Source organism: Haliaeetus leucocephalus, unplaced genomic scaffold (genome assembly GCF_000737465.1).
Source record: "Haliaeetus leucocephalus isolate CR32 unplaced genomic scaffold, Haliaeetus_leucocephalus-4.0 Scaffold1000, whole genome shotgun sequence".
Lineage (NCBI taxonomy): Eukaryota > Metazoa > Chordata > Aves > Accipitriformes > Accipitridae > Haliaeetus > Haliaeetus leucocephalus.
In genome coordinates this window covers 3,281,363-3,305,467 of record NW_010973436.1, presented here as the reverse complement: position 1 = coordinate 3,305,467, position 24,105 = coordinate 3,281,363, and the positions used below count along the sequence as shown (strand labels likewise).

Genomic DNA, 24,105 nt, shown 5'->3' with positions numbered 1-24,105 from the left:
TAATCCTGCCTGGTGAAGCGGTAACGCGGGGCATGGGGAAGCGGCAGGCGAATGCTGCAGGCAGAGCTGGTGTGGGTGGGAGGCTCCTGTGCTGTTTACTCCGTCACTGAAAATGGGCCACACAGGTCAGGTGTTTCCTCGGGGACCCCTAGCCATGACGGTGGAGGATTTTTATTTTTTTAAAGTGCACAGATGAATTAGGCCCTCTGCTTTTGTAGGCACTGGTGAGAGCTGGGCATGTGCCGAGGGTCAGTGCTTTACTCCGTGAGCCTGACCCGTGGGTTGGTCAGGGCTCGGCCCTCGGTGGTTCACTCCCAGGAGCATCAAAAGTGTTTTCCTCCCTGTCCCCCATCAAAGTAATAGGAATAGAAACCAAAACCGCCTACAAGTGGCACCAGGGCTAGGCTGAGGCTTTGCATATCTCCTGTGGCCTGGGACGTGGTACAGTCCCTGTCCGCAGCTGCCTCTGCTCCGCTCTGGTTTTTCCTCTCTTTACCTATTTCCCTGCCCTCCGGAGGCTCCATGCCCCCCCCGCAGGAGTTTGGGAACGTGCCTGACTGCTTCCCTGCTGTCATGGCCCATGGAAAAGGCATTGTGTTTGGGCAGCCCCTGGTCAGGAGCCCAAAACCCCCTGTGCTGCTGACCACGAGTGTTTGCAAAGCCAAGGCAACCCTGTCTGGCGAACAGCTCACCATGTCTTTACTGAAACCTCATGGGGTTTAGTTTTCTTTTTACAATCTGCTGGGTCTTTGCTAATTGTTTTTAAGCTAATGTTGCCACCAAAGGCATTAGAGAAATTGCTTTTCTCTCTTTATTTGAAATCTAAGCTTAATCTCCCCCAACCCTGGAGCTTTAAAGAGAGCAGGGTGCTGGTGGTGGGAGCAGTGGCAGTGCTGGGTGTTCAGAGCACCGTGCACCTCTGCTGCCAAGGACGCAGCAGCGCTGGGGTCCCCTGGGTCCCAATCTATCAACGTGGAGGCCAAATTCCTCTCTGCAGAGCTATTGAAAGGAATTTTCCCCTCCTCCGCAGTGGCTGGGCTGGATCTGCGAACGGGATATCTGTCTCGTTTTGCCAACCCTTTTGCAGCACAGCGTGTTCATCTCCAGCAACGTTTTGGCTGTTTGGTTTGCTGGGGGGCTTGAGAGTCCTTTGGGGAGCGGAGGGAGCAGCACGGGCTCTGCCGTGCCCTTTGCTGCCGTGCCACATGCACGCACCTCATTTTTCCAGGCTGTGTCTTCCCTCCTGTCCCAGGCCCAGAGCTGCCCCCATGATGGATGCTCCCTCCCGGGATTCCTGCATCCACTCGCGCACTCACCGGTTGCCTGAATTCAGTCTTCGCAGGTGGGGACACGCTTCTCACTTCCTCACCCGGGGCAGGAGCGTAGTTTCTCTCGCTGCATTGCTTCCCAGGGGCTGGGAGAAAGCGGGCGAGCGGGTACAGCCTGTCTTGCTGGAGCACCGAGTTCCCTTGAAAGCCTCGTGGGACCGCGCAGACGAGCTCTGGGTGGCCCCCGTGCCACAAGCCCCTCGGGCGATGCTTGTCCCTCTGTGCTTTGGGCACCGAGCAGAACCCTGTGCCAGGTTATGCTTTGCTGTTCTTGGTAACTTTGAAAAGCAACATCCCATCCATCCCGAAATCAGCCTTCGCCACCAAAGGCCAAGCCTGCAGGATTTTGCTCAATGCTGGGAAAACAAAGAGGTGAGCAGGGAGGAGACACGCAGCTCTTTACATCTGATGGGCAGAGCCAGCACCTCTGATCAGATAATGATTAATAACTGGTTTTGGGGGGCCCCTGCCACCTCCATCTGTAGCACTTACACCCTTTGGGGGAGCTCCCAGCCGGAGAAGGAAAACCATTGAATGAAAGTTGAACTCATCACATTTTTGCCAGATTAACAGTGAAATGACATTGCAGCCAGTGCACCATGCCGGGGTGTGGATCCGGCTCAGCCGGGAGCTGGCCAAGGCAGGATTCACTCCAGCGGGACGCGGGCATCGGAGCCTCCCGCATGGGTCACCGAGCAAAGGCCCCGGGAGCGTGGCTGACGTGAAGCATCGTGTTTCTTCGCTGCCGATTTGTATCTGCCTCTGTTTGCCCTGAGGGATTGGGATGGAAAACTCATGTGAAAGAAATGGCAGGTGGTGGCGAACAAGGGGCGACGTGTTCGGAGCAAGTGCCCGAGAGTGGCTGCTTGCTCCAGGAGCTGAGCGTTGTCATGCTAAATATTTATAGAGTGCAAATGGGTGGGAAACAGGAGATGCAGCTTTTGATGTTGCTTTGGGCCAGGTGATGGTAGTGCAGTGCTGTGGTTTGTGGCGAAGCCGCTCCGCTCGCTGGGGCCCTGCTGTCATCTCGTTGACACCCTGTTTCTGCTTTTTGTCCCCTTGCAGGCTGGTGGATGATCGGTGCGTGGTGGAGCCGGCCGCCGGTGACCTGGACAACCCGCCCAAGAAATTTCGAGGTGAGACTGGGGCCGGGCTGGGGCAGCTCCATCGCTGCCGTGAGCAGCCTCGGGGACGATGCTGGCCCTGAGCATCCACGCCAGGGATGGGGACCGAGGTCCCAGCTATGCCAGGTAGCCTGGGGCTGGGAGGTGCTGCTTGTCTTTTGCAGAGGAGCCCAGAGCATTCTTGGACAGCCTCCATAGGCTTGTTTCTGTGGCTTGGCCAAACCACCTACCCTCCTCTGTTTGCCTCTGGGGGCTTTTATGCATATATTGGAACCACCTCTATGGTGGGATGCTCCTTGGGACCTCTTAGTCCAGCCCTAAGGAGCAGGGGTGGCTGGGAACTGTTGTCTGCAAAGGTGGGCCTGATCGTCCCAAAATGCATCCCTAGGGATGCTGGCAGCTGGGCGTCTACCCACCAGGAGCCAGGAACAGGAGGGGACAGACAGAGGGGCAGTTGCAACAGGCAAACTATTTCAAGGCAAGCCTGTTAGCACGCAGCACTAATTACATCTGCTGTGCTTGGCTGCACCTCAGAGAGAGCTGAGGGATTAAGCCACCCATTTATGAGGCAGGCAGGGCTCAGGGAGAGACAGTAAATCCCAATCTATCCTGGGCCATCACATTTTGTGCCGCGTTGTCTCCTCCGGTGCTAGGGGCCGCGCTCCTTATTTCCCATTTGGGCAAGGGGCAGCCCCAGGCAGGAATGGGCAGGAGCAGGCAGCCACGGCCAGGTCCAGGCGGAAAAGGGATGAGTCAGTGGAAGCCGGGGCAGCTCCTGGCCTGTGGAAACAGTCTGGAGAAGCCAGGATGGGCTGCTGGGAAAAGCAGATCGTGCCTCCCGCTTCCCCGATTTGCGAGCCCTGGGGCCGGTGAGGTGGCCTCAACCTTCAGGCTCCCCAAGGAGCAAACGGCTGCACCGAGCCCATGGGCTCACATCTCTGCGCTATGCTGCACCTACCTGGGAAATGCTATTTTTGTGCCTGGCTGCCCCATGTGCTCCACACGCTGCCAAATGCAGGGGAAGAGCCGTGTCCCAAAGAGCGTCCCGGTTGGATTTGAGTGCCCAGTGCATGGAGCATATAGCTGGGAAGTGTACATAGAGCTGTGCTGTACAGTGAGAAATTTCCCCAAACCAGTGATAGCATTGTTGGATTTGGGGATTGGTCTAGGGCAGCTGTTCCTTTCATCTCAGCTACTGTAATTTCAGGCCCCTTTTTAAAAAAATCTTTTAAAATATTGGCTCTCCACTCTGCTTTGTGCCTTCACCTTTTTCTCAGGGTGGCTTTAACATCCCACAGCAGGGTGCCCTCCAGGCACCCTTCCCCACGGGGGTCCCACCCCACGTAGTGACCTTCTTCTCTGTGGGAGCTGTTGCCACTAATTGGTACAAGGGGCTGATTAACGAGCCATCCGACAGCTCCCCAGAGTCCGGCAGCCCTGTACAGCCTGGGGAGCCGTCCCGTTCCTGGACGTCGGTGGACTTTCACCTGGGGCTGGATGGGAAGAACTGGAAGTAGCTGCGGGGCGGCCGGTGCAAACCTCGTCCCAGCAGCCACACCATCTCCCTGCCTGGACATGGGCGGGTGTTGAATCTCTTTTGCAGGCAAAGGTCTGGTCTAGACTCAGCCCCGCTCCATGCAAACCCTATCAGGATATCCAGCTGCTTGTTTTAATGGCCGGAAAAGTAGCGGTTTGCCTTCTCGATAGCTATCACCGCGAGGGAGGTAAAAACAACGGGCTGCTGCTGTTTCCCTGCAGCAGCAGCAAGAGGCTTAAGAGGATTTTCATGTGCTGTTGCCATCCCCATATCCTGTGGCCGGACCCTGCCCTATCCTGCATTGCGGTGAGCCGCACATGGGTCGTGCCGGGGCCCGGCTCAGCTTCCCAGTGGGAAAACAGGACCCTTCTCCCGGAGTGAGGTCCAAATGGTTTTCTGGAAATGCCAAAAGGCGAGGGACGCCTGGCTCGGTCGCCTGCATCGCACCGGGGCTCGGCCCTCCGAGAGACGCCTGGCACCTCTCAGTTATTTGCTTTTTTTTTTGCGATTTCTTTCCCCCCCAAGGTTCTTCCCAGCCCTGCGTTCATGCACGTCAGGAAAAAAGCAAATAAAGCACTTCAATCCTGCGCTGCGCAGGTGCTGCGAGGGGAGCAGGCAGCGAGACCCCCGGCCGTGCTGCTGCCCTAAATGCCCCGCTCCCCCCGCTGCGGGTTTGCAGGAGGTTTTGCCTCCATGGCCGTGCTGGGTCGTGGCAGGTCGGCTGAGCATCGCTTTGCTGAATTCCTCTCGCCAGGCAGTGCTGACGTGAGAGTTTTCCTCGGCTTCCCTCTTTGCTGCCCGCCGTCCGTCTTGCAAAAAATTGTCGGTGCTTAGGCCTGGGTGCCAAAATCTCCAGCTTCCAACACAGACTTTGCTGGAGCCTTTCTGTGTGCAAAACGGCTTCGTGCCTCAGTTTCCCTCCTTGCAAAACAAGGCTTAGTATTGAGACGGGGATACGAGGCAGCCCCTCCAGGCAGGGTGTACTTGAAGCCAGGGGTTTGATTTGCACCTATCTCTTAATAGCTATGTTGGTTTTTTTTTTTAACTCCCCCCCAGTTTCTAGTTGCTACCAGGTCCTTTTGCAACCTAATTAGCAATTTAATGAAAACGATTTAAGGTGCTGCAGGTGGCCCAAGTTGTTTCTGTAGCCCTGCTCAGAGGCAGTGGGAGAAGGCAGCCAGGCATTGCAGCAGCTATGCTCAGTCCCCGATTAAAAGCCCGGCGTCACGGCCTGCTTGGCATGGGATATGCCATTAGCAAATAGACCTGTAAAATGAAATGTGAAACTTGGCCTCTTCCCAGCAGCCCGAGCCGGTGAGAACTGTGCTCTGCGCTTGTTTGTTCGTCACTCCCAGGTAAATAAATACGTGCTTGCCAGCGACTCGGGACCGGGGCCAGAGATGGAAGTGATTTTTTTCTTTTTGTGTCTGAAGTTTCTGGGCTGCTATTTCAGGCGTAATTAGGGCGATCCAGGCTGCAGAGCCCATCCTGCCCTCGTCCTGTGCAGCTTCCAGCCCTGAACGAGGGTTTGGGAGATGTAAGTGCCTCCTCGTCTCCAGACATCTGCTCTTGTGCTTCAATTCCCAAAGCCTGGAACTGGGTGTCCACACTTTCTGCCCTCCATCCCAGCCACAGCAGCCTGGGGAAAAACAGGGAAATCAGGGTGATCTGCAGAGCACAGATACAGTGCAAGTGTTTGGAGGAGTTGGGATGCAAACCTCTGCCCTTCAGGTCCCCAAAGTGTTTCTTTTAGGACTTGAAATGCAGCTGTTGACATACAGATTTTAGGAGCGGTTGCTTGTAGTTTCCAGCACTGGTAACTGAGGCTCCCCATGAGCTGTCACGGGAGAACAGCAGTGTGTTTGGAAAACCAGTGTATCCTGATGGCCCGGTCACTGCAGGGCAGCAAATCGTGGTCCTGCTGGCTCCTCGTGTCCGATGGGTAGGATAACAAGGGAGACGTGGAGACCTCTGCTCACGTCCCCGTCTCACGGTGCCCGTGTCCTGCCGGCTTCCCTCCCTTCCTCTCTCCCTCCCGGCAACATCCTCTCCTCCTTTGGTACAGCTGGGCTTCATCAGTACTTTTTCTCCCCCTGAAGTTTTCCTTCCCAAATTGCATGGCCATTTCCGATGGGAACACTTCTAATCGCGAGTCCAAGAAGTGGAGTCACTCCTGGACTCATTATTTACCCTGATTTGAAACTAATCCACCAGCTAATATAAGGTGACATGACCGTCCACCACTCGCAGCCATGTCTCCCTTGGACCCCCAGCAGCAGACGGGGTTGTTGTGGGATAGGAGGACCATCTCCCAGCGATGCTGCTGGGACAGGAGCAGTGTCCCAGAGGAGCACTCGCTTCTGCCCCTCGGTGACGTTGGCCCAACTGGGGACACACTGGTGGCTGGTGATCACGTGGCTGCTGCAGCCTCACGCTTGCCTTCCTCTCCTCCCAGATTGCCTCTTCAAAGTATGTCCCATGAACCGCTACTCTGCCCAGAAGCAGTACTGGAAAGCCAAGCAAACCAAGCAGGACAAGGAGAAGATCGCGGATGTGGTGCTGCTGCAGAAACTCCAGGTGAGCAGAGTGGATGGTCCCTGTGGGTTGGTGGGATGATGACATCCAAACCTCTCGCTGTGCCAAACCTGGTATGTTTTGCTTCCCAGAAAACAGCCTGCACGGAGGCCAGGACCTGCCCTGGGTTTTGCTGTCCTCAGGGTGTCCCTCTGCTCAGCTCTGTTGTCTCCTGTCCCGCCGCCCTCCCTTCACCGTGGACCATTAGCCACAGCCACATTTTCTAGACGAATGGCTCCTGTGGCTGTCAGCTCTTAATTAATAATGGCATACGGTGTCTAATAAGGGGGTTGAGATAGGAGCTCTGTAAGGTGCTTTGCGCTGGCATCTGCAGGACTGAGGTTTGTCCCCCAGGGATGCATGCTGCACCCTGGGTTGCCCTTCTTATGCAATGCTCTTATCCAGCCTCCGATGTGAGAGGCAATTCAACTTTGGATCCCGCCACAGGCTCCCGACAGCTCTTTTGCTTTCGTGCCATTCCTGCTCACGTGCCCTTAGTGCAGGGGCGAGCCCTGGGCAGCGTGGCATGGCCATGCTTAGTCCACGCTGTGACAGCATGGGGTGAATATAGCAGTGACCAAGGAGCCACAGATGATTTTATTGCTCCCAGTGCAAGGGAGATGTCCGAGGGAAGACCTGCAGAGAAGGATCCAGGGGACTGAGCAGGCGGAGAGAGGAAGGGAGGGCAGCAATGCTGCTTTTGGGATGAGAGGTGATGTCCATCTGCCTTTCCACCCTTGCCGCTGTGCGCAGCATTTGCTGCCTCAGTCCTTCCGATGCTCCTTGTGCAGAGGACCCCACGGCAGAGTGGGCAGAGGTGCTCTGTGAGCGCAGCCCCGCACCCCCCGCAGCACCCAGGGGTGCCTGGCACGGAGGAGGGAGCTGCTGCGGCCAGGACTTGCTCCAAAGGGCTGTGGAAGAGTAAGGCTCCTGTTTACTTCCACGAGGTTTGGAAAAGGCCCATGTTAAACATTGCATAATCGCCTCAGACAGCTGGCGAGGTCCCGACGATGATTCATAAAACCAAAGCTCAGGAGAGATTCATTAAATCATCTCGTCAAGCTTCAAGCCCAGCCCCACCGGTCCCCCAGTTTTGCCTTTGGGGAGCGAGGTCTGATGCAGTGTCCGGACAGGGCGTCCTGGCTTGGTTTGGAGATGCCGGGACAGGGTCAGTGCCTCCTGCCATGTCCAGCTGTACATGGTCACTGGCGTATGGAAACACTGTTTTCCTGCTCCAGTTAGACTGTAACTTGTAATGTTGACAGCTGTACTGGCCACAACTGGACAGAGAGGCTCATTTCTGAGCCTGATTGATTGCACCTTGGTTAAGATTTGTCTTAAAGAGATTCTGAAATTTCCTTGCTCCTTTCCGCTGCTCCCGGTGTTGCCCTTCTGGCAAATGCTCCTTCGCATCCGGAGCCGAGCGCTCGGGAGCCCGGGCAGGGAGGAAGCTCTCTGCAAAGCGCTGCCCGTGCTGCCACAAAGCCCCTGGACATCCTGGAAGGACACCGGACTCCAAGCTGCGATTTATCAGCACCGGCCGCAGGCTGAAAACATCTTCCAACCCCCGGAGATAATTTCCTGAAGCAGAAGCAGCCCGGGTCTCAAGCAGAGAAACTCTGCCCGGCTGTCCGCAATGCCCACGGTCGCCTTTCTGAGCTTGTGCTCTTGCGCCGTTGTTTTTAAGTGGGTTTAAGGCTCGGTGTTTTCTCTGCTGACTAATTGTAGGTACAGCCAGATGCAGTGCAGACATGCCATGGAGGCTTTCCTCCTGCTCTGCTGACGTCTTCCCATCCTCCCTGCACTGTCCTGGGGTGCCCACCCCAATGTGCGTCCCTGACACCCCATCCTGCCGTGGCTTGGGGACAGACCCCGTCCCATCCAAGGGACAGGTTGGGAACATCAGCCCCCGTGGGCTTGCGTGCTTGGGACAGCCAGTTCCCACTCCCGGCCCCACTGGCTTTCAGCAAGGAAGGAGCTCAGATCTGGATGTGGATTTAGGGCAAGCCATGCTGCTGGATCTCTCACTGGAGCCGAGTTGCTCCATGGGGTTGTTGTTAAACTCGCAGCTCCACATCAGTTCGGGATTTCTTGGCAGCAGGTTTGTTTTCCTGATGGCAGCATCCACCACCATGGGGCTCACATCCCCAGGTGGCACCCAGAGCTGTGTGGGGATGGAGGGTTAACTGAAGTGGTGGCAACATTCAAAAGAGCAAAGGGTTTGTACTGCCACGCTGTGTGCCAGGTGCATTCAAAGCCCCAGCATCACCTGCTCGGGCACTCGCAGACCGGCTGCCCCATCTTCCCAGAGCGGAGTCACGATTCCAGCTGTGTTTCCCAATTCCTCTGCCCTCAAGCAAAAGGGGATGAAAGCAGGATGGGAAAAGGTAGATGCTCTCCCAGCTCCGTCCCTCGCCACCGTTTCTCATCCCAGCTGCGGGGGAATACTGGGCTGGTGCTGCCCAGGCTGTGCCTGGGCTGGCGCCGGGGCTGTCGGCGCACCCTCGCCATTCCCAGACAGATCTGCTGTGGGAGCAAGTTCCTGCCTTGCTCCACATACGTCGACATCACTCCTCCGACTGTCAGAGCAACCGCATGGAAAATGTCTGTGGTTTTGGAGAAAGGGGCTGCAAGCAGTGCTGAGTGATCCACTCTTAGGGCATCTTGGCCAGTGGGGACCCATCCTGCTGCATCTGTTGCAGCAGGTCTGGACCTGCAGCCATCTCTGGGCATGGCACCGTGCCTTTTGCTTTTTGGTCTTGGTGCTGCCGGGAGCCCCCAGTCCCCACGGCCCTGCTGCAGTGGGGCTGAGATGGGTGCATTGCCCCAGTCCCTGGCCTGTGCACAGAGTCCCCTTTTGGCGCTGCCCTGCAAGACCTGCTGGGGTTTTGGGAGAATTTCAGTGCCATTTTGTCCCTGTCCTAATTTTTAAGTCCTCTGTTTAAAGCTTGCATGGACTTCATATGGCTGCTCAGGGCCACACCGTGGTCCTAGGCTGAGCTCTCGGATGCTGAGGACCATATTGTAGCTCTGGCCCGTGTTGTCTGGGGGACAGAGGGATGCTGAAGCTGCATCCCAGCCCGTCTTATCCTCCCCATAGCTGAGGGTGCAGGTGGCCCCTCTGGGGCTTGCTCCTGAGGAGTGAGGAGGGTGCTCCTACACTCAGCTCTTCTCCTTTTGGCATTCAGCATGCAGCCCAAATGGAGCAGAAGCAGAACGAGACAGAGAACAAGAAAGTGCATGGCGACGTGGTGAAATACGGCAGCGTCATACAGGTATGGGCTCGCTCTCCCCTCTGCGCTCAGCCGATGAGTTTTGGGGGAGGATGCACAGATCCAGCACGTGCAAGTCAGGCAGCTGCTGGGAGAGGACTCACAGGATCACTCCTGGGTATGACCAGCCCTGGGGACCGCGGGGGGCTGTAGTGTCACAGCTCACCCCGGCGTTTGCCTTTCCAGCTCCTCCACATGAAGAGCAACAAGTACCTGACGGTGAACAAGCGGCTGCCGGCCCTGCTTGAGAAAAACGCCATGCGGGTGACGCTGGATGCCACCGGCAACGAGGGATCCTGGCTTTTCATCCAGCCCTTCTGGAAGCTGAGGAGCAATGGAGATAACGTGAGCATGGGGCCGAAATGTCCCTCAATGAAGATGTGCAGAAAGCACTATGTGTGCCGCCTGCCAGGGCTTGCCTCCCTGCGGGGTGCCCGGTCTCATACTTGCTCTCCGCTTTCTCATTTTGCTTCTCAGGTAGTTGTGGGAGACAAAGTCATCCTGAACCCCGTCAATGCTGGGCAGCCGCTGCACGCCAGCAACTACGAGCTTGCTGACAACGCTGGCTGCAAGGAGGTACAGGGAGGCTGGGCTGGGGCCAGGCTGCCTGTATGGGGTCTGGCTTTTGGGGCTTGCCTGTTTTTTTTCCCTTTTTCTTCCTTTTTTTCCTTGTCCCAGGGATCACGACCTCGCTCTCTTGCTCTTCAGGTGAACTCAGTCAATTGTAACACCAGCTGGAAAATCAACCTTTTTATGCAGTTCTGTGACCACATGGAGGAAGTGCTGAAAGGGGTAAGGAAGGAGGTTCAGCTGCTGCCGGCCACCCGGGACGTGGTGGGCTCCGGGCACCTGGCCCCGGTCCCCTGCAGGGGCAGGACGTGTGAACAGCTGTCTGGCTGTGTGACAAGGGTAGAGGAAAGAGGTCCTGCCTTGAGGACCTTAATTTCTAGGAGAATTCATCACTTGGAGAACTTAACAGCAAGCTAGAGTTGGATATTTTAGTATCTCCTGGCAGCAGGTACCCAGGGGGGCATGAAATTACCCTCCGCCTTATTGTATTAAATTGGCTCTCAAGGACAATATGAGGCACACGTAGTGCCAGCAGCAGCTTCTAGCTGCGAGGACAATTTTCAGCTGTTTAGCTGTGCAGCAGGGCTGGCTGTTGCCTGGGAAAGGAACTTTCCCTGCAGAGCTATTGTTTGGGGCTGAGGTCCTCCAGGAAGCAGCTGGATGGATATTGATTGTTATGATCTTACAGACCCTCATCCCCAGGGGCCTCACTTATCCCTGGCTTCCCGCATCCACTGTGTCCTCCTCCCCGGGGCGTTAATGCCTTAAACACATTGGTGAGCAGAGCCTCTGCCCACTCCAGGGGTGTAAAATGGTGGGTTTGCACCTATTTTACAACCTGAGGAGGGGAAGCAGAGAGAAGTGACTTGCATGAGTAAACGGAGTGATGGCATTGCAGAGTGCAGGGTGCCCCGTGCCCATGCAAGGTGCCCTTCCCTGGGCTTAGAGGAGCATTTATGCTGCTAGAGGCAGGTTTTAGTCCAGCTCGCGTAGGTAGGACTGGAAAAGCTGATGGTGTCCTGCGATGCCCAGGCTCCCGTGGTCCTGCCGTGCCGTGGCTGGGAGCTGTGCTCTGCTCTGGACCATGTACATGGAGGATCCCATCACCATGCAGGGTGGGGGGGTTGCAGGAGGAGCTACGTCAGTCTGTAGGAGAGCCCCATCCCTGGGTCTCACCGCTGTGTCCCGGTGCCAGGGGGACGTGGTGAGGCTCTTCCACGCTGAGCAGGAGAAGTTTCTCACCTGCGACGAGTACAAAGGCAAGCTGCACGTCTTCCTCCGCACCACCCTGAGACAGTCGGCTACCTCAGCCACCAGCTCCAACGCCCTGTGGGAGGTGGAGGTGAGTGGGGAGGGGATGCAGCGCATGTCCGTGGGCTTTTGGGGTACCTCTGTGGGTTGCTGCACTTTCATTGGGGGGGTGTTGCTAGAAGCAGTGGTTATTTCTATACATTTCCACTTCTGGTAGCCCGACTGCCCTGGTGAAAGCCAGTGCAAGGCTCGAGCTCCATGGGAGCACTGGGAACTGGAGCTGCTGGTGGTTGGGCACCAGTGTCTGTCTGAGCTCTGCCCACTGAGTATATTTACTCATGGCCGCCTCTGAGATAGGATGGAGCTCTTATCACCAGCGTGTTTGCCCGGGGTCAGCGGAGGCTGGGAGACAGGAACAGTGTCCCCATTCCCCACAGCCCCGCGTGCCACCGGCTGAGCTCTCCTCTGCTTCTCCCAGGTGGTCCACCACGACCCGTGCCGAGGGGGAGCCGGACACTGGAACGGCTTGTACCGATTCAAGCACCTCGCCACGGGCAACTACCTGGCAGCGGAGGTAAGGGGGCAAGAAAAGGGTCACAGAGACCTGCCCTGCCCTCGAGAGGCTGGTACCATCCTTTATCCCTTGCAGAGGCAGTGCCCACCCACCCTTAGACAGAGCAGCGATGCCCAGGATTGCCTCTGGCCCCACTCCAGTTTGCTTTCGGAGCCGTCCTGCCCTGGGCTCCTTCGTGGCTCCTTCTTGCTTGCAGGAGGCATTGGCACTGGGGCTGGGAGCATCATCATCATTTGCCCATTTGCAGGGCTAGGCTTTCCCCCCGAAATCCCCCACTCCGCAGTGCAGGGGTTCGCTTGCCAAAATTGCTGTTCCTAGCTCCCTCCTCTTCTGGCCCAGGGAGGGCAGGATGGGATGGCCAGGGCTTTCCTCTGTTTGCCTGCTCTGGGCCAAGGGACTGCACTGGCACAACCTCCTGGTAAGGTGGAAGCGGGAGAGAATTCATCCTGCTGCGTTTAACTCTTCCTGATCAGGTTTTGCCCATCCTCATCCTCTGGTCCACAGCAGCATCCAGGGCTGTCCTTGCCTGGGAAGGGTGTGGGTAAAATCTGGGCCTGGAAACATCATTTGCCAAATTTTTTTGCTCCTGTTTAAGGGCAGCTCAAGGCCTCCTGATAGAGGCACAAAGAGGTTTCCGCACTTAGATAATGTGGTTTGTACGACACAAATGAGCTGCCAGGACCAAGGGAAAGACTGTTACACCCTGCTGCCAGGGGAGCAGGGATGTACCGCGGGGGATCTTGATGCACCGTGTACCAAAGGTGCTCCTTAAGCTGGAGAATACAACCCAAGGCAGCCCCCAGGGCCCTTTCCACCACTGGCAGGATGGAAAATAGCAAATACTGGGGCTCTGAAATGCTGCTTTAAACCAAAAGACACTCAGGTGACATCTTCTGCAGAGGAAAGAAGAACACAGAATGATCCCTATCCCAGGCTGGTGCTGCCCGGCTTGTGTTGCTCACTGAGACCTCAGCCTGGGGCTTCAAGGGATTTACAGCAAGAGCTCGTCTTGCTGCAACGCAGAGCCCCGGGTCTGCTCACCAGGGCTCACCCCGTCCCGCTCCTGGGGGACGGAGCGCTGTGCACTGGGTATGGGTCACGTCCTCCAGCCCCATCTGGGCAGGTTTCCTCTCTCTGCGATGTGATCGAGGAAGGCAGGAGTAGAGATAACACCCTGTCCTCAGGGTTTTGGAGGGACCGAGTGGGAGGACTGATAGCTGTCTTTCATCTCCCTCTTTAACTTTTCAGGAAAACCCAAGTTATAAAGGAGACGTGGCTGAGCCCAAAGCAGCGCCCACGGTGAGCTGTGTGCAGCATCGCTAGCAGAAATGCTGCTGCCGCTGCCTGAAATCACGCCGTCTCTTAGACTCTGCTTGAAAGCAGGGAAATGCCCCGAAACAGAGCCTGCCGCAGGGACAGTGCCCGTGCCGTGCCGCCGGGTCCCGCTTGGTGCCGAGGCTGCGGCCGGAGGCTGCGCCGCTGCCCAGCAGAGCATCCCTGCGCTGTAGAGTAGCATCCCTATGTCCTGCTTGCGAGAGGACCCTGCCGAAATCTCTTGGAGGGGTCCCAGTGCATGTTGGATCCCCAGGCCACGGGGAAGCGCTGGTAGAAGAGAGATTTGGACTTTCAGGGGGTTTTTCTGTTTGCTGTTGGTGAGATACGGAGAAGGGGTGGCCTCGTAGCTCAGGTGCATCGTGCCGCGCTTGTGCTCTTGCAGCCCCTCGTGCGTCTCCACGCTGCGAGGCTCAGCCCGGCATCCGAGCGAAAGCTTCTGCTCTGAGCGTAGCCGCTGCGTGTCTCCTCCGATGCCGTGTGCGCAGGGAGGCTGGGCTCGGCGGGGCGGCCGCCCCGCGCCGGGCTTAAAGCCGCTTTCCCTGGTGCAGGGGGGCAGCAGCCGCGCCAGCCGCAGGAACACGGGAGAGAAGATCAAATACCGGCTGGTGGCTGTGCCCCACGGCAATGACATCGCCTCCCTCTTTGAGCTGGACCCTACCACGCTGCAGAAGACGGACTCCTTTGTCCCGCGGTATGTAAGCACGTGCCGCCACAGAGGGGTTGAAATAAAGAAGGGAGGCTTAATTGCGTGGTGTGAAACTTTGGCAAGTCTGTTCTTGGGGCTTTGCTGGGTGTTGGGGGAAATGGTGGGTGCTGTTGTGTCCACGTGGGGATTGCTCACCAGGACACTGTGCCATTTGCAGGAACTCCTACGTGAGGCTGCGCCACCTCTGCACCAACACCTGGATCCAGAGCACCAATGTGCCCATTGACATCGATGAGGAGAGGCCCATTCGCCTCATGGTACGGCCCCGCTCCCTCTTCCCGTGCGTGGATTTATCCCCTGCTCCCCAATAGCTCTTAGCATGCTCCTTCCCACCCAGCAGCCGGGCTTTACCCAGGGACTGAAATATCCTGATGATCCAAAGGGGTGGCTGGACACCAGCCTAGAGCCCATCCCAGTAACCTAGAGCCCACCCCAGTCCTTCCAATGGGGATGAACTGGGTCACCGACTTCACCCGGATTGGTGGCAGATGGTGGGGACATGCTTGGCATTGCCCTCTCTGTGTGATGCTGCTTCCCCGTTGCTTTCCAGCTGGGCACGTGTCCCACCAAAGAAGACAAAGAAGCTTTCGCCATTGTCTCCGTGCCCGTGTCTGAGATCCGGGACCTGGACTTTGCTAACGATGCCAGCTCGATGCTGGCCAACGTGGTGGAGAAGATGAATGAAGGTTTTCTCAGCCAGAATGACCGGAGGTAAAAAAGTAATTTCCCCTGCGAGATGGGGCCCCGCTGGGCTCCTCCAGGGACTCTCCAGCATCGCTGCAGGATGGGGCCCCTGCCTGGGTCTTGGTGCCAGCGCTGTCTTGCTTTCCTGCCCACAACCCAAATCCACGCCTGCTTCTCCCAGGAGTCTGGCGAGGAAACCAGATAACGCCGCAGCCCCGCTCCGGCCCCTCCTTTGCCGCTAGAAAAATATCCGAGGGGCTGAGAGATGGCCCCATGATAGGGGCAGCCGGGTTAGTCACGGTATTATTTTTAGGTGGGTGGGTTCTTGGTGCTTCCTGAGCAAGCACAGATTCCCCGTGGGACTGAGTGAGCCGCTTCCGCCCTGCCAGCCCGCCCTGTGCGGGTCCCACAAAGGTGACTAAGGGGGCAGAGGCATTAAATCCAAAATACCCAGCACGAATCATAAGCAAGACCCCCTGGCATTTACCCTGGCACATATAGTTTCCTTAGGAACCATAGGGGCTGTAAAACCTCTTGCTTCAGGGCAGCTATTAACCTCGAGCAGGGAGGGCAGGATCGGCCAGCAGCTTCCCTGGCAGTGTTTTGAGCCCTGAACATGGGCTCTTTGGTCTTCCAAAATGTGCCGGCATCATTGCAAGGACCCGAGCCTGAGTGGGCTGCGTGGGGTGGGTGAGCAGCCCCCCCAGCCCACTTGCACCGTGCCCCTTTGCAGGTTCGTGATCCAGCTGCTGGAGGACTTGGTGTTTTTTGTCAGCGATGTCCCCAACAATGGCCAGAACGTGCTGGACATCGTGGTGACCAAGCCCAACCGGGAACGGCAGAAGCTGATGCGGGAGCAGAACATCTTGAAGCAGGTGAGTGGCCCTGAGGCCCTGCATCTGAGCAAGGCTGAGGTTCTGCAGAGATGTCCTGTTCTGCCCAGGACCACGCTGGAGGCCAGGGATCTGGAAAACCCCATGGAGGAGGTGTAGCTGGTCTCCAGCTCATGTCCCAGTGGTGCACCAAGCCCTCCGGGCAAGCACGACTGCTGTCCAGCCATGCATGGGGGTGGTGGTGTGGAGGGGGACACAGCACTTATCATCTCTGCTTTTGGGCAGATCTTTGGGATCCTGAAAGCCCCCTTCAAGGACAAAGGCGGGGAAGGGCCCCTGGTGCGGCTGGAAGAGCTGTCGGACCAGAAAAATGCTCCCTACCAGTACATGTTTCGGCTGTGCTACCGCGTGCTCCGGCACTCCCAGGAGGACTATCGCAAGAACCAGGTGCATGGAGGGGGGTGACGGGGGGAGCCCCCATCCTGCCAGGTGTTGCAAAGCCCTGGGGGGTGCCGAGGTCTCAGCGGGGCAGGGGGGCATTGCCAGACTCCAATACCCAGCCCTGTGCACTCACCGCCTCTCTGCCTGCTCCAGGAGCACATTGCCAAGCAGTTTGGCATGATGCAGTCCCAGATCGGCTACGACATTCTCGCTGAGGACACCATCACAGCCCTGCTGCACAACAACCGCAAGCTGCTGGAGAAGCACATCACGAAGACGGAGGTGGAGACCTTCGTCAGCCTGGTGCGCAAGAACCGCGAGCCACGGTGCGTGTCCAGAAAGGCCCCGTCCCAAGGGGCTTTGTGCTGCATGATGGGTGGGATGTGCCTCAACTAGAGGTGGAGAGAGCTCCTGTGGACCCCCCCTTTCACAGCAAGTTGTCTCTGTTCTGTAGGTTTTTGGACTACCTCTCGGACCTGTGCGTGTCCAACCACATTGCCATCCCTGTCACCCAGGAGCTGATCTGCAAGTGCGTGCTGGACCCAAAGAACAGCGACATCCTCATCAAAACTGAGTGAGTAGCCAAGGGGAGAGGTTGTCCATGTTCAGGGTTTGGTGCCTGGCCTTGCCTTCCACCAGCTCCTGCGGTGCCCTGGTAAAACCCTTGTCACCCCTTGAGTTGCAGCCACTCTCTGCCCACGGGAGCATCTCCAATTTTACCCCTTTTCTGTCCTAGGCTGAGGCCAGTGAAGGAGATGTCCCAGACCCACGAGTACCTGAGCATCGAGTACTCGGAGGAGGAGGTCTGGCTCACCTGGACGGACAAGAACAACGACCACCATGAGAAAAGCATCCGGCAGCTGGCGCAGGAGGCCCGGGCTGGCAATGCCCATGACGAGAACGTCCTCAGCTACTACAGGTGATGATCCCGTGGCATCTTCTTTCCAGGTGAGGGTGTAAGGGTTGCATGGCCTCACTCCCTCTCCCCGTCATCCCTGGGCAGGTACCAGCTGAAGCTCTTTGCCCGCATGTGCCTGGATCGCCAGTACTTGGCCATCAAGGAGATCTCCCAGCAGCTGGGTGTGGACCTGATCTTCCTCTGCATGGCAGATGAGATGCTGCCCTTCGATCTCCGGGCATCCTTCTGCCACCTCATGTTGCACGTGCACGTGGACAGGGACCCCCAGGAGCTGGTGATGCCCGTGAAGTTTGCACGGCTCTGGACCGAGATCCCCACGGCCATCACGATCAAAGAGTGAGACACATTGGGGCTCGCAGTGGCTTTGAGGGACAGGGCAGGGGGTGGGATGGCAGATGCCATCTAGTGTAGGGAATGGCTTGGCTTTAGCAGGGACTGGGAGGGGGGTATTTGTGGAGTGACTTCGGTAGCTCTCAGCCTTCAGAAGGAAGTGGGCTCCATCAGTTGGGAGCATCGCTTCTGGCTGTGATGGCTCAGCAGCTGCCTGGACAGTGCTCCTTCCAGGCTTGGTGCGAGGATCCTCGCTCCCATCCAGCGCACCCCCACCATCTCCCCTCACAGCTACGACTCCAACCTCAACGTCTCACGCGATGACAAGAAGAACAAGTTTGCCAGCACCATGGAGTTTGTGGAGGACTACCTCAACAACGTGGTGAGCGAGGCGGTGCCCTTCGCCAACGAGGAGAAGAACAAGCTCACCTTTGAGGTGCGAGTCCTGCCGGTGTCACTGGCACATTGCAGGATGCAACACGGTTTGGCTGCGGTTGCCTCTGCAACGAGGGTGGCTGTGCCGGCATCCCTTTGCTCCACGTTTGTTTCTCCTGCTCAGCCCCAAGCACGGTGAGGTCTGGAGTTGCCTTGTCCTTCCCCAGGTCGTCAGCCTTGCCCACAACCTCATCTACTTCGGCTTCTACAGCTTCAGCGAGCTGCTGCGCCTGACACGGACACTGCTGGGCATCATCGACTGTGTCCAAAACCCCCAGCTGATGATGCAGGCTGTCTACAATGACGAGGTGACGGGTGAGTCCCTGCTCCAAAACCAGGCATGGTCCTGCACGAAGGTGTTTCCCATGGTCTGCCCAGTGCTTTCCAGTTTTGGCTGCGAGAAAACAAGCCGCTGATTTGCTGACATGGAAGCTTTGGCTGGGTCTGTACTGAGAGACAGGACGTGTTGAGCATTTGGCCATGCCAGAGAAATGGCCGGTCCCTCCTACTTCTTCTCTGATTAATATCTACAGCATTTTCCAGTCTAAGTGGGTCCTTCCATTGGTCCTCTGCCACCTCCCTTTCCATTTGCATTAACTCTGCCCACTGTGGCTGCCTCTGTAGGGAAGAACGTGCGGAGGTCAATCCAGGGCGTTGGGCAGATGATGTCCACCATGGTGCTGAGCAGAAAACAGTCTATCTTCAGCCCCCCGAGCCTCAGTGCCGGGTCTGCCCCAGAGCAAGTGGACAGAGGGAGGAGCGTTGAGAATGAGAACATTGTCGTGATGGAGACCAAGCTGAAGATCCTGGAGATCTTGCAGGTTGGAGCCGGTGGGGATGGAGGAGCACTGTGGAGCTGTGGGTGGGACCTGTGGGATGGGGTGATGTGGGGAAGACATGGTTTTCTGATGGCTGGCATGAAGAAGACGCTCACTTTTGCTTTCTTCTTCTTTACTGCTGCCAGTTCATCCTGAACGTGCGGCTGGACTACAGGATTTCCTACCTGCTTTCTGTCTTCAAGAAGGAGTTTGTGGAAGTCTACCCCATGCAGGACAGTGCAGCTGATGGGACGGCTCCAGCCTTTGACTCCACAAGTAACTCTTCCACTTTGCTCCTGGTACACCTTCAACTCAGCAAACCCCACAGGCTGGGGACACACAGGCAGTGGAGGTGACAGCTCCAGAAGCTCTCCACCCGCCGCTGCTGCTGGCAGGGAGCGTGGGGGGGATCGCAGTTTGTGCAGATGGCGTGAGGTGTCCTGTGTCCATCATGGATGCTCGGAGCAGAGGCCAGGGAGCTGGGTTGGTTCCTGCGGGTTTCTGCCAATGCATGGGGATCATGTTGGCCGCCCCTTTCATCTCCCTGTCCTCTCCCTTCAGCTGCAGCCATGAACCTGGACCGGATCGGCGAGCACGCAGAAGCCATGTTCGGTGTGGGGTGAGTCCTTGCCCCCTCCGGTGTGTAGTTAGCCTGGCCGTAGGGCTCTTCCTCTCCTGTCCATACTGCTGAGGCTGAAAGCTGCAGGTGATGAGGAAGATGAGGCTCTAAAGGCTAATGCAGCTGTCCCCATCAGCCCCGAGGGGTGACTGAGTGCACGCAAGCTCCCGTGTGGCTGCTAACACCAAGTGCTTTCATCCCGGCTTCAGGAAGACGAGCAGCATGTTAGAGGTGGATGACGAGGGAGGGAGGATGTTTCTGCGGGTGCTGATCCACCTGACAATGCACGACTACCCGCCGCTCATCTCCGGCTCCCTGCAACTCCTCTTCAAGCACTTCAGCCAGAGGCAGGAGGTCTTGCACACCTTCAAACAGGTAACCCCGGTGGGATGCTGCTCTGGAGCACCTCTAAGCCCACGCTTGGCTGTGGGCGCAGGACATGGGATGAGTCCTGGCCCCTTTGCTTGGGAGGGAGGTCTGGGAGAGGAGAGGAATGGAGTTCGTGCCCCAAACTGGAGACCCCTGGAAATGTCACGGCAGGTTCAGCTCCTGATCTCAGCCCAGGATGTCGAGAACTACAAGGTGATCAAGTCGGAGCTGGACAAACTCCGCACCATGGTGGAGAAATCGGAGCTCTGGGTGGACAAGAAGGGCAGCAGCAAAGGGGACAGCACGGTGGATGGGAACAAGAAGGAGAAGAAAGAGGTGAGAGCCCTGAGCAAGACCCTGGGTCAGGAGAAGAGTGGGAGGCAGAGGTGCAGCTCGCTTCAATCTAACGCCTCTCAATGGGCCATGCACCCCTCTCCCTGGAAGAGGAGGGTCAGGGAGGGTCCTGCGGGGTGTAGTTATGCCCGAGGCTCTGGAGAAGTGCAGTGGGACCCTGGTGCTGTTTCTGTCCCCTTGCAGCATGCTGCCGACGAAGAGGTCATTGCTCAGGGAGAGAAGAGCAGCGAGAACTATCAGATAGTCAAGGGGGTAAGTGAGACCGAATTCTGTCCCCAGGGCTGTTCCTGGAGGCACAGCCAGCGATGTCTGCCTGGCCTGGGCTCGTATGGGTGCACCAGCAAGAAGGAAAGGGTGAAATCATGGGGGGGGGATTTCCAAGCACTCCTGTGGCTCAGTAGAAGCAAGTCCAAGCCAGAGCTTGTTCCTGCCAGCTCGGCGCAAAGAGGAGCCCTGTTGCATCCCCAGGGTTCACGAGTGAGCCTGGCACTGAGGGGACCGGAGGGGAGGGAGTTGGTGACGGGTACCAGAGCTCTCTGCATGGCACTGCAAGGAGGGATTCTGAGGGGGCTGCCAAGATTTGCGAGTGATGCAGGGAGCACCTGGGTTTATGGAGAGCACATCTGGATTGCAGGCAAGCCCCCAGTGCTAGTGGCCATCCTGATGGGCTCAATTCCCCTCTGCCATGGTCCTTCTCTCCCCAGATCCTGGAGCGGCTGAATAAGATGTGCGGGGTCGGAGAGCAAGTGCGCAAGAAGCAGCAGCGCCTTCTGAAGAACATGGATGCCCACAAAGTGATGCTGGATCTGCTGCAGATCCCTTATGAGAAGGTAGGTGGGCAGAAGGTGGCTGGTCCTGAAGTGCCTAGGGCAAGGGGTGGGGGATGCAGGGACCCCCCTGCAGGGCTGGGTCCTGCAGCTGAGCAGGGCAGGAGGGGCAGCAGCCCGCTGCTGCTCTCCATCCCTTGCCAACTCCGGGTATTTCTCTTCTCTGCCCTTCATCAGGGTGATGCCAAGATGATGGAGATCCTGAAATTCACCCACCAGTTCCTGCAGAAGTTTTGTGCCGGCAATCAGGAAAACCAGGCCCTGCTGCACAAACACCTCAACCTGTTCCTGACCCCAGGGGTAAGGAGAGGGGACCGAAGGGTGGTCGCAGGCAGCAGCACTGGGAGAGAATTCAGTACCGCTCCTGGGGCTGAGAGCAAGAGTTACAAAAGCCAGGAGAGGACCCCAGGAGAGGAAGGGTCAGGGCAGGGAGGGGAGGCTGTTCCTCGCAGTCTGCTGGCCTCACTCTGCTCCCCTGGTCCCACAGCTTCTGGAGGCTGAGACAATGCAGCACATCTTCCTCAACAACTACCAGCTCTGTTCAGAGATCAACGAGACGGTGCCACAGCACTTCATCCACTGCGTGGCCACCCACGGCCGCCACGTGCAGTACCTCGACTTTCTGCACACCATCATCAAGGCCGAGGGCAAGTACGTCAAGAAGTGCCAGGACATGATCATGACCGAGGTGAGCACCTCTTCCCCCAGCCCACGGGGCATGAGCGTGGGGTGTAGCAGGGCATGGCTCCTGGGGGGTGTACAGTTGGCTTCTTCCTTGAGGAAGAGCCTTCCTGGCCATGCTGGCTTCTCCCTGGCGTAGGAAACATCTCCAGGAACTCAATGCAAGGTCCAAGAGCCAATAACCGTTTTGGAGTCCCACAAGCTGTGTTTTTTTGATTGCACTGCAAATGCCTGGTTTTCCCTGTAAACGCACAGCCCCTTCACTGGCTCCTGCCTCTCATCGCTCAGCTGCAGAGGACACCATTTCTGCCTTGTGAGGTTTCTGACTCTCCTCCTCCAGAGCAGTGACCACTTTTACCCTTCCCTGCAGCTCACCAATGCCGGGGATGATGTGGTGGTTTTCTACAATGACAAGGCTTCACTGGCCACCCTTCTGGAGATGATGACAGCAGCCAGGGATGGGGTGGAGGAGAACAGCCCGCTGATGTACCACATCTCGCTGGTGGACCTGCTGGCTGCCTGCGCAGAGGGCAAGAATGTCTACACAGAGATCAAGTGCACGTCCCTGCTGCCCTTGGAGGACGTGGTGCGGGTGGTTACACATGAGGATTGCATCACGGAGGTACGGGGTGCCCAGCGAGGAGGGTACCAGTAGTTTTTGCACTGATTGCCTTCTCCTGAAGGTGACTGTGCCCTCCATCCCCACCTTCCCTGGCAGGTGAAGATGGCCTACGTGAACTTCGTCAACCACTGCTATGTGGACACGGAGGTGGAGATGAAGGAGATCTACACCAGCAACCACATTTGGACTCTCTTTGAGAACTTTACCCTGGACATGGCCCGGGTGCGTGGGGAGGGTTGGGTGGGAGGGACACAGCAGCAACAGCTGCTGCATCGGCTGGGGACGGGCTGGTGTCACAGAGGCTCCCTTGAAGCCTGGGGAGCCAGTCGTGGGGCATGGACACCATGGGGACTTGCGTAGCAGCCACACTGCAGGCTGGGGAGCAGTCAGGGCTCTCTGGTGTAGACCCAGGAGCTGTGTCACCAGCCACGTCCCTCAGCTCAGAAGGTCCCAGCAGCGCTGCATGCCAGCAGCATCTGGCCAAGATGCATGCTCGCCTCATCCTGGTACCATCAGCATCCTCCCTTCTCCTCACAGGTGTGCAAGAAGCGAGAGAAACGCCTGCCAGACCCTACACTGGAGAAGTATGTGCTGACAGTGGTGCTGGACACCATCAATGCATTCTTCAGCTCCCCCTTCTCAGAGAACAGCACCTCGCTGCAGGTAATGAGGTGCTGCATGGCCAAGCTTTGGCCGGGGAAGGAAAGGGGCTCACTGAGGCACCCCAAAGCAAGGTCTGGACACACCTTGCACTGATACATACCTGCCCGCTTTCTCCTGCAGACCCACCAGACCATCGTGGTGCAGCTTCTCCAGTCCACCATGAGGCTGCTGGAGTGCCCCTGGCTGCAGCAGCAGCACAAGAGCTCGGTGGAAGCCTGCATCCGCACGCTGGCCATGGTCGGTAAGGAGCCGCGCCGGAGCGATGCTCCCTTCCCCACCAACCAGGAGGATGCAGCCACCCTTGGCTGTCTCTGCTCCGGCAGCAAGCAAGAGCCATTGTCCCTGCTGTGGGTCTTGGCAGGGTGCCCTGACGAGAGGCTGCCGGCCGGGAACGGGGAGGTTTGGCTCCGGGGTGTGCTTTTTCTGAGCTACATCTCCGGATGCGACCAGGGTGGCATGGGGATAACTGAGGCCTGGGCTTGGCTGGGAGATCCCTGGTATGTCCCTGCTGGTGAAGGGCCTGGAAACAAAGCCAGCATTGATGGTGGTTTTCCCTCACCAGGACTTTGCCCTCAGCCTGCTTGTGGCTGCCTGGCTCAGGACAAGTGTTGTTAGCACTGAGTCACTGTGTGGAAAGGATTGCTCGGTGGTTAGACACTGGGTGGGGATTTCCCTTTGTAATTGGAGGCAGGGTGCTTCTTACAACATCTCCATGCTGGGCTTTCCCAACCAAAAACTGGATGCAGTGCCTCTTTCCGTCCTACGTTGGGCTGGGGGGGCTGTAGGCAATGTTGTGCTGCAATGGGGAGGGATGGATGGATGGAAATACTCCACCACTCCACCCCTCTCTAGCCTGGAGGAGTTTACTCTTGTATTTAACCCAAATCTTCTCTGCTGCAAATGACGAGCTGGTGAAGCGGTGCCCAGCCCAAGGCAGTGTGGTAGGACCCAGCCGATGGGGTGAGCTGGGTCATGGCTGTCCCCAACCCTGGCTCCATCTCCTGCAGCCAAGAGCCGCTCCATCGCGCTGCCCATGGACCTGGATGCCCACGTCAGCTCCCTGCTCAACAGCAGCTCCACCAGCAGCGTGCAGAGGAACACGTCCAGCTACAAGACGGCCACACGGACCTTCCCCCGCGTCTCCACCACCCCCAACCAGTGGGATTACAAGAACATCATAGAGAAGCTGCAGGTACGGGGCAAGGGGGGAGGTGGTGGCATGGATCAGTGTATGATAGC

The 24,105-nt window shown here is 57.5% G+C and overlaps 1 protein-coding gene across 1 annotated transcript in view; it reads left to right on the top strand.

Annotated features, from left to right (window-relative positions):
* Positions 1-24,105, top strand: part of ITPR3 (inositol 1,4,5-trisphosphate receptor, type 3) — a 43,250-nt gene that overhangs the window by 5,946 nt on the left and 13,199 nt on the right. The window contains exons 2-35 of the mRNA XM_010584685.1: positions 2,394-2,464; positions 6,445-6,566; positions 9,752-9,838; positions 10,022-10,180; positions 10,313-10,411; positions 10,544-10,627; positions 11,601-11,747; positions 12,135-12,230; positions 13,479-13,529; positions 14,114-14,256; positions 14,429-14,528; positions 14,822-14,982; positions 15,689-15,830; positions 16,074-16,235; positions 16,383-16,555; positions 16,684-16,803; positions 16,966-17,148; positions 17,233-17,484; positions 17,770-17,914; positions 18,081-18,228; positions 18,538-18,734; positions 18,878-19,007; positions 19,293-19,350; positions 19,560-19,725; positions 19,891-20,055; positions 20,257-20,325; positions 20,778-20,903; positions 21,078-21,200; positions 21,388-21,588; positions 21,952-22,203; positions 22,300-22,425; positions 22,741-22,866; positions 22,987-23,107; positions 23,874-24,058. Coding sequence (XP_010582987.1) covers positions 2,394-2,464; positions 6,445-6,566; positions 9,752-9,838; positions 10,022-10,180; positions 10,313-10,411; positions 10,544-10,627; positions 11,601-11,747; positions 12,135-12,230; positions 13,479-13,529; positions 14,114-14,256; positions 14,429-14,528; positions 14,822-14,982; positions 15,689-15,830; positions 16,074-16,235; positions 16,383-16,555; positions 16,684-16,803; positions 16,966-17,148; positions 17,233-17,484; positions 17,770-17,914; positions 18,081-18,228; positions 18,538-18,734; positions 18,878-19,007; positions 19,293-19,350; positions 19,560-19,725; positions 19,891-20,055; positions 20,257-20,325; positions 20,778-20,903; positions 21,078-21,200; positions 21,388-21,588; positions 21,952-22,203; positions 22,300-22,425; positions 22,741-22,866; positions 22,987-23,107; positions 23,874-24,058 — 4,690 coding nt within the window. The remainder of the gene's footprint in view (positions 1-2,393; positions 2,465-6,444; positions 6,567-9,751; positions 9,839-10,021; positions 10,181-10,312; positions 10,412-10,543; positions 10,628-11,600; positions 11,748-12,134; positions 12,231-13,478; positions 13,530-14,113; positions 14,257-14,428; positions 14,529-14,821; positions 14,983-15,688; positions 15,831-16,073; positions 16,236-16,382; positions 16,556-16,683; positions 16,804-16,965; positions 17,149-17,232; positions 17,485-17,769; positions 17,915-18,080; positions 18,229-18,537; positions 18,735-18,877; positions 19,008-19,292; positions 19,351-19,559; positions 19,726-19,890; positions 20,056-20,256; positions 20,326-20,777; positions 20,904-21,077; positions 21,201-21,387; positions 21,589-21,951; positions 22,204-22,299; positions 22,426-22,740; positions 22,867-22,986; positions 23,108-23,873; positions 24,059-24,105) is intronic.